This window comes from Suricata suricatta, chromosome X (genome assembly GCF_006229205.1).
Source record: "Suricata suricatta isolate VVHF042 chromosome X, meerkat_22Aug2017_6uvM2_HiC, whole genome shotgun sequence".
Taxonomy (NCBI): Eukaryota; Metazoa; Chordata; class Mammalia; order Carnivora; family Herpestidae; genus Suricata; species Suricata suricatta.
This window is the reverse complement of record NC_043717.1, coordinates 79,906,588-79,915,235: the sequence shown is the minus strand read 5'-3', so window position 1 is coordinate 79,915,235 and position 8,648 is coordinate 79,906,588. Positions and strand designations below refer to the sequence as shown.

The 8,648-nt window shown below is 39.4% G+C and overlaps 1 protein-coding gene across 1 annotated transcript; it reads right to left on the bottom strand.

Moving 5' to 3' along the window:
- Positions 1-5,419: 5,419 nt before the first annotated feature.
- Positions 5,420-7,846, bottom strand: AGTR2 (angiotensin II receptor type 2). Its single transcript, XM_029931033.1, has 2 exons — positions 7,785-7,846; positions 5,420-6,544 (listed from the first exon to the last, which is right to left on the bottom strand). Exon 2 carries the CDS (start codon positions 6,506-6,508, stop codon positions 5,420-5,422), a length of 1,089 nt encoding a protein of 362 aa, XP_029786893.1. The 5' UTR covers positions 6,509-6,544; positions 7,785-7,846.
- Positions 7,847-8,648: the final 802 nt, after the last annotated feature.

Genomic DNA, 8,648 nt, shown 5'->3' with positions numbered 1-8,648 from the left:
TGATCATGTGACGTTCGGCATCCCGCCCGCTCATATTGTAAGACATCGCTCCTTTAACAAGTTAAAATTTATTAGAAATGTTTGCTCGTCTTACAGAACACTCGCAGAACAGGTTCCTCGCAACCCAAGGTTTTGCTGCACTTTTTTTTTACTGAGAAGGAATTTGAACTGTGATCCAGCTACATAGAAAAGCTGCATCTAAGAAAGGGGAGGACTGGTTCCTGGTATGACATGTCCCTGCTGCTAGATTTCTGCTGATCATCCTTCTCTATGGAGATGCCAAAACTGACAACGATGTGTTAGAGACATTGTCTACTGCGGCATGCGTCGGGTATAAGTAGCCATGGGGAGACAGGCTTCCTTTGATTTTCTCTTATACCGTCTCAGATGGCTTGTGCATAGATCACTTGGAAACTCCTTGAAGTGGACAGAAGTCTGCTCCAGGCTACTGAACCGTCTGTTCTCACGTGGAGCCACTGATAAATAATGCAGCAGCAACAACTGCAGAAACTGGGCCAGTGGTCTTATCAGATTTTCCAGTATTTTCCCCCACTAAGCAATAGTAACCACGTGTCATCTCTTGGATTGCTTAAAGCTCTGAGGATTTGGGACTTATCTACCACAAGGAAAAGAGGATCTAACAAGAGGAGAAAGAATACGTTATAGGGTGATGAAGGCCATATCCAATAGATAATAGATGAAAAAAGAAAGAAATATGGATAAGGATAAAGAGTTAAAAATATATACTCCTTATATACAGTATATAGATAGATATTGGTGTATCTATATATATCTATCTATATCTGTAATCTTACCCCATGTTACTAACACTGATTATCTTCATGGCTAATATTTATCTATATAGTCAAAATGCCCAACAATGAAAAAATATTAATTATTAATAAGAAACACATAACAATTATTTCTAATTTTAAAACGAATTTTCTTGGGACACCTGGGTGGCTCAGTCGGTTAAGCATCTGACTTCAGCTCAGGTCATGATCTCACGGTTTGTGGGTTCGAGCCCTGTGTCGGGCTCTGTGCTGACAGCTCAGAGCCTGGAGCCTGCTTCAGATTTTGTGTCCCCCTCCCCCCTGTGCCCCTTCCCCTGTCGCTTGCACTCTGTTTCTCTCTCAAAAATTAAAATAATAAAAACATTTAAAAGATTTTTTAAAGAATTTTCTCATCCCAGAAGAATTTTCTTCCTGAGATGTTAACCCTTTATAAAAGGTAAGTTTATGCAAGTGAACATGAATATCCAGAAGGCCAGTCAACGCAGTTATATGCTGCTGATCTTTGTCTGGGCAAGTGATTAGTTTTAGTGATAGCTTATGAATTTCTGTTATTTTATGTGAGTCATTATTGGAGATATAGTTTATCTAAGAATTAACAAATAATTAAGTGCCATATTTCCCTTATTATCTCAGCCCTTCCCGACTTCAGTTAACACATGTGGTCAATTCAGCTTGTCAATTTTGGATTTTTCTTTTGTTGATGTGAGAGGCCACCAAACAGTTTCCTGCTCTCAGGTCCCTACAGGGAAAAAAAAAAGAAGGAAAGTCAAAGTAGAATGTGCTTTCCTTCAGAATGTCTGTCATTTAGATACAGACCTCAAAAGATCAGAAAAAAAAAGAGGTTTTTCCAAGACATTTGATTTAGCAGACCTAATTTAGTGCTATAAGATGCAAAAATAATTAATACTTCCCTTTCCATGATAAAAATACATATTCCTTCTGCAAATTTCTCTGGTATCCCCATATAATCATCTTTCACAGAGCTAAAGGCATTTTGTTGCTCGTAACAAATGTTTGAGGTGTCTGTCTCGCTTTGTGTATGGGGGTGGAGGAGGCAGCGAGGGGAATTTTGTACAGCACGGAGCCCGAGAAAAGGGCAGCGGAGAACAAGGGCGAAAGCCTCCCTCATCTTCCTCCTCCTTTTCTCCACTGGTGCATACATTCCACCTGCCCAGAGTTCTTGTATTGCTGCGGTCAGAGACGTGTACGCAGTGAGGTTTGGAGGGAAGGCTTAAGGACTGGGCAAGACCATCTCTGAAATGTCTGCTCAGTAGCTTAGGATCCATATTTAAACTAGTAAATACTGCTGCTGAGATTACTCAGACCATCCGTCAGGGCCAAATTTAAGGATTAGTAGGGACTCATTTGTGCCTCAGTGTCCTCATTTGCAGTTTTGGGGAGGTTTACATTTGTGTTTAAAGTTTATTTATTCATCTTGAGAGAGAGAGAGAGAGAGAGAGAGAGAGAGAGAGAATAGGGGGGTGGCAAAGAGAAAGAATCCCAAGCAAGCTCTGCACTGTCAGCACAGAGCCCAATGCAGGGCCTGAACCCATGAACCTTGAGATCATGATCTGAGCCAAAGTTGGATGGTCAACCAACTGAACCACCCAGATGCCCATGTGTGCATGTGGTGTGTGTTTTAGAGGGAGAGAGTAAGCAAATGCAGAAGCAGGAAAGGGGCAGAGGGAGAAGGAGAGACAGAATCCCACGCAGGGTCCCTACTCAGCCCAGAACCCAATGCAGGGCTTGATCTCATGACCTTGAGATCACGACCTGTGATGAAATGAAGAGTCGGATGATTAACAACCTGAGCCACTCTGGTGTTCCTCAGTGTCCTCATTTGTAAAATGAGACTAAAAGAGTCATTGTGGGAATCAAATGGGATAATTCATATAAAATATGTGTAATAGTTTACAGCATATAATGCTCACCTAATAGTAGGTATCATTGATATAATTAAGTGGCTCTTGGACACTGTGTAGGTGACGTGAATGAAGGAGGAGCCATAGAAAAGGGAAGGGGATTAGGTAATGCCTGGACATATGGCCAAAATGAGGAGAATAGCTTCATTCGCTGTCTGAGAAACTTACCTGAAATTTACATTTTCAACTGACATTTCTTCTTAGTCCTAGGAAATACCACTCTAGTCCAAGCCTCAGAGAACTACTTACAGCTCAATAGTGGCCTCCTCTGGCAGCGGAAGCCAGAATTAAAATCCCAAGAACAAGACAAACAATTCTCTTCATTAATGGAGATCCCAGGGAGGTAGGGGAAGGTTGTGTTGTAATTGGTATAATAAATATTATTGCGGTAAAGGAATTGACATGAGCTGAATTATAAAAGCTGAGTAGGTGTTCATTAACTGAATGAGAGATGCCGGGGGTTGGGGATGATTGGAGGGATGTTCAGGACAACAGAGTTGTGTGAACAAAAGCAGAGAGACATGAAAGAACATTAGTCCCTAAAGAAGCAGTAAGTTCCTTTGTGATGCTTGAACACAGAGCATGAAAGAGAGATGGCAGAGAGAGAAAAAGCCAGAGAGGCTGGCAAGGACCAGTTCCCTTATGGTCTTGACTAGAGATAATCTGGATTTTCTCTCCCTAATTAATAAGAAATTATGATTGAAGACGAGAGAGAGAGAGAGAGACTTAGAAGACTACATGAGGAAAGACTGGTGGGGACTGAAACTATAAAATATCAGTAAGGATTGTAAGGAAGATACAGGTACAACAGAAGGTTAAGATTCTATACTTGGAAGTACACAAAGTAAAAAAAGAGGGACGCCTGGCTGGCTCTGTTGGTTAAGGGTGGGCCTCTTGATTTTGACCCAGGTCACGATCTCACAGTTCGTGAGTTCGAGCCCTATTTTGGACTCCATGCTGACAGTGTGGGAGCCTGCTTGGGATTCCCTCTCTCTCTCCCTCTCTCTGCCCCACCCCCTCAAAATAAATAAATAAACTTTAAACAGGTAAATAAATTTAAAAATTAAAAATTAAAAAAGTAAGTACACACTATCTTCCAATTCAAGAGTTTATTTATATGCAATGAATTACAAAATTATGTAAAATATGATAATAGAGTTGGTTACACATTTAGCTATTTGTTTCATTGATAATAATAGATTATATGAAATTAGGAATTTTCCCAGAAAGTAGGATGAGAGAATTCTTTGATCTACAGCCTTGGAGCCAGGCAGAAACACAAAGTCTTTGAAACTTTTATTAGACCTCAGAGGTCAGCATTGGTCTAGGAAAGTCCTAGATAACCTGGTATAATATGTGGCTAAGTGCAGAATGAAACATCTAACTTCTAAAACTAGGATTCACATTCCAAGTAAAATCTAGGTAACTCAGTTCCAAGCACTCCTGACAGGAGTTCTAATAGTGTGGAAAAAGAGATCCACGGACCAGTGATTGCTTTAAGAGAGTGCCACAGAATCCTATAACATCTGGAAGAAACAGAATCCACTGGTGTAGGTTAGGACTGCTCGTGGTCTCTACTTTCAAAGACACATTGCACTGCCCTGACAGGGAGGGTTTTTTGTGTGTGACACCAAAGTTGTCATATGCTGGCCTTCTTTGTCTCCCTGGGTATCAAAACTCCATCCTGGCATAAACTTTTCCTAGCCAGTTAAAGGTTTGTCACAAATTAAAGAGTTAAAGAAGCCACGCAGATATTTTGGGAAGCAATCCAGAATGAAAGCATCAATAATAAAAGTCAAGTCAACTTCCTATATATCAAAGCACCAAAAGGTCAAGGACGTAAAAAGTGACTTTTACATTTTATAACACTACACAGTGTTTAGTTATTGTTTTCAAAAAAAATTATCAGAGAGCATAGAAACCTTCAAACAATAGTTAAAATGGATAGAAGGCTTTCTAAAAAAAAAAGTTTATTCAGAGTTTAGTGCACACTCAAATATTTGTTAATCTCAAATCTATGTTATTTCTATGTTATGATACATTTTGCTTCCTATAACTGTAAAAATGATACATGTAGGAGTACAGGTGATCTAATCTATAGTCCTAGCCCTACTCAATATGTAGCTATATCTTAAATATAAACATATGCTCAAGTTAAATGTAAAAGGTGATTAATTATAATATTTTTTAAAGTAGAAGGCAGATGCCTAGAGCCTGAATACTTCAGAACCAATCTACTGTACTAAATACTTCACCTAGAAATGCTTGTATTTCAAGCCTGTAAATAATGCAAGGAGTTAAAAAACTGGTCTTGGTTCAAGAAGGGAGCCTGATGAAAGGGGAGATAAAAACCAATAATAATTTTTTAAAAAACTTCAGCATTTGTCAAGGAGAAATCTGAAACCCCAAATCACCATTCACAATTTGTTATTCATTCTAACTTGACATAAATCCTCAGTTACTTCTAGGTTATGGATCTGTCTTCCCAAGGACAGCCTTGTACCTACAGACCCAAGGAAACGGGCAATTCCTGAAAGTCAGTGGATCGAACTTCCCAGTTACATTTGGTTTCATGTTCTGGAACAGTGAGACAAGATTCCGTTCAGGGAAAAACTGATTCTGTCACGCGAGCCATTCAAAAGATAATTCAAGGGCCCCTCAAACCAAGTAGCCGTGTTGTCAACGTGCACTCCACTCTCACGGTTAAGACACAAAGGTCTCCATTTCTCTAAGGGAACTGCTTTTTCGGCACGACACGCTCTCTCGCTTGCCTTGGAGCCAAGTCATTGGAACCCTAAACACACGGCGGAGCTTCTGTTGGAACCGGTTACCAACAAAACAATACAAAAAGGGATTAATGCAGCTGTTGGTGAATCCCAAGAGGATGGCAAAAGGAAGCGCCAGGTCAATGACTGCTATAACTTCACAGCTATTAATGATACCCATCCAGGCCAGAGCGTCCAGGAAGGTCAGAACATGAAAGGGGAGCCAACAAATGATGAACGCCAGCACGACGGCAGCTGCCATCTTTAGGACTTGGTCACGAGTTATTCTGTTCTTCCCGTAGCTATTGGTCTTCAGTAAGTGTTTTCTGATGCCAAAATAGCATGTCGCTATGAATATTAAAGGGATAATAAACCCAAGGATATTTTTCATTAAGGCGATGCCAGCTGACCATTGGGCATATTTCTCGGGCGGGAAAGCCATAATGCAAGCATTGACTCCTAAATATTCAATGGTTCGGACGTCTCGGAAATAAAATGTTGGCAGTGAGGACAGACAGGCCATACACCAAACCAGGGGAACTATATAAGATGCTTGCCAGGGATTTCTTCTTTGAGACAGAAAGGGATAAATAACAGATTGGTACCTATCAACACTCATGCAGGTGATAAAAAAAATGCTGGCAAACATGTTCAGGGTCAGGAAGGAACCGAACACTTTGCACATCACGGGGCCAAAGAGCCAGTCGTATCTGTAAGAATAATAGGTTGCCCAGAGAGGCAGAGTAGCCAAAAGCAGCAAGTCAGCCACAGCCAGGTTGAAGATGTAAATGCTAGACACCTTTTTAGGGCCCTTCTGACAACAAAACAGTGTCACCACAATAGTATTGACAAGAAATCCAACCACAAAAATGATATAGTAGAGAACAGGGATTGCGTCTAAATGCTTATCTGATGGTTTATGTGAGCAGTTAAAGGTAGACTGGTTGCCAACGATGCTCACGAGTCCAAAGTGAAGACTGTTGGTAATGTTTTTGCTGATGGCGGCAGGGGTGAAGTTGCCCTTCATACTGAAAGGTTCAGCAGCTCCTAATTCGTATGCCTTCTGTGAAGATAAGAAAAAAAAAATGGAACTCCAAACACATACAGAGTTGAGGACGTCATTAAGTCATTCACATTTTGTAAGTTTCTGGGAGTTAAAGACAACATTGGGAACCACAACCACGCCTTGGGAAATAAGAGTGGATTTTGCTTCTTGTAGAAGAAAAGAGAATTTCCTCAACAGGACCAAGCAGTTAAGACATTTCAGCATCAGGGACCGAAAATTCTGAAGAGAACTCTATTTTGCCCATCCTTCCTATCCTATTTTTAAGAGACTTAAAGAAAATCAACGGTTCAAAAGGTTAGCCGGTAAAGAAATATGGGAAACAAAGAAGCCTCAAGAAATAAGAAAAGTTAATATTTCAAAAGCACTTGAGCAATATCTCAGTCTGTATACTTCCTAGAAACCACACTGCTGCCCGCTATTGCATAGAGAAATGCCTTATTCAAGTAACGAAGTATGTACAAATCATTACAGCTATGGAAAATGTAAGTAACATAAGCTATGGAAAAAATAAGTTAAGTGTACAAAAAACTGAAAACAGAATATGCAAAAGGAACATATTGAGATGCGGGGTTATGAGTGGTTTTTCCAAATGAAGAAAAAACTCCTTTGCTCCCACTTTTCCATTGTTTTCATGACAATAATATCATTAAGAGGAAATTATGGAACACGCACCTATTTCTAAGAGCCCCTGTTCACATTTTAATGGAGACTGTTAGTTTCTGAATAGATATTTAATCTGTTAAAAGGAAATCTTTTTTCTTTTTCAATCAGGAAAAGAACAAGAAACAAAATAGCCAAACTAATTTAGAGTCAAGTAGAAATGGTTTTGATTGTTCAGTGAAATAGGAATTGAACACCAATGATGAATAATGAGATAATTGTATCATTTTTCCTGTGCCATTTCAGTTTTAACACAACAAAATAATGACAGTGCTACATAGTTCTCAAATGTTATAATCAATGCTTAGGACTCTGTGGTACCAAGTTTTGGGGTATTTTTTTAGGAGTCACATTACTTCAAAATAAAAGAAAATTAACTGAAGATAAACACAGTAAAGGAAAGACAATTACTTCTGATAGTTTCAAAATATATCTAAGCTACACAAAGAAAACCATAATCACAGACTCGCCTAGTAAACAGCAAAGTTATCATTTTTGTCTAAAGCTCTTTGTCTCATCATCTTGACCTAACAAAGTAACGGGAAAGAATCTAAAAGAAACCCACTCAAAGACTTACTGGTTGTTGAAGTTTAAAACTTAGTTATCATAAATCAGCTTGCCTAGTTCCTAAGTGCACCCCTGTAAGAGAAACAGTAGTTTAATAACTTGAGAGTCTTGCAAAATACAGTCTTAAAATACAGGAAAAAGGGAAAGTTCATTCACAAAAAAATATTTTAATTTAATGTATGTTCTACTTTCCAAGTACAGTATATAGAAACTGTGCAGACCTACCTTAAAAATTCAGGCTGAAGAATGCTTTGAATTCTCTGCTTATTCGCTCCCTTAGACTCGGGGACGTAATAGCACTGGTGCTCTGGTTTCCTTCTTATATGTTCGGTCTGTCCGCTGGGAGCCTTCAACCTACATAATTCTAGCGCTGACTTATGAACACCAGCCAGCTTTCCAGAGAGGGGTTTTTTTTTTTTTTTTGGCTGCAAAACATTAATCTGAAATTCTCACTGTCTCCAATCATAACAGCTCATTCAAATAAATCTCAAATAAAAAAAAAATGAAGTTTCCACAAATGTGTTAGAGAATTTTGAAATCAGTGGCTCACTTTAAAAGAAGAATATAATGATTTGCAGAATTTTCTCTTTCTTTTTCCCTGATACTGGCATTCTAGGATGAGTTAAGGAGTGGAGAAGAGCGAATGGATTCTAGCAGCAGCGTCTGTGTCCACCAACGTCTTTTACAACTTTCGCTGCTTTTTGAGATTTTTCCCTCTGTTCAGTGAAGAATGGGAGCACCTTTAGTCAAAGCCTACACTTTCGGGCTTTGTCCCTTGCTTTAAGGAATTTTTGTTGGCTGTTTGCTGGAGAGGTGGTGATGGAGACCATGTTCATGTCTTTCAAAAGAGCTATTAGCAAGCATTGACTCCCTT

Coding starts and splice junctions, on each gene's coding strand:
- AGTR2 (XM_029931033.1), bottom strand. CDS start 6,508: ATGAAGGGCAACTTCACCCCTGCCGCCATCAGCAAAAACATTACCAAC.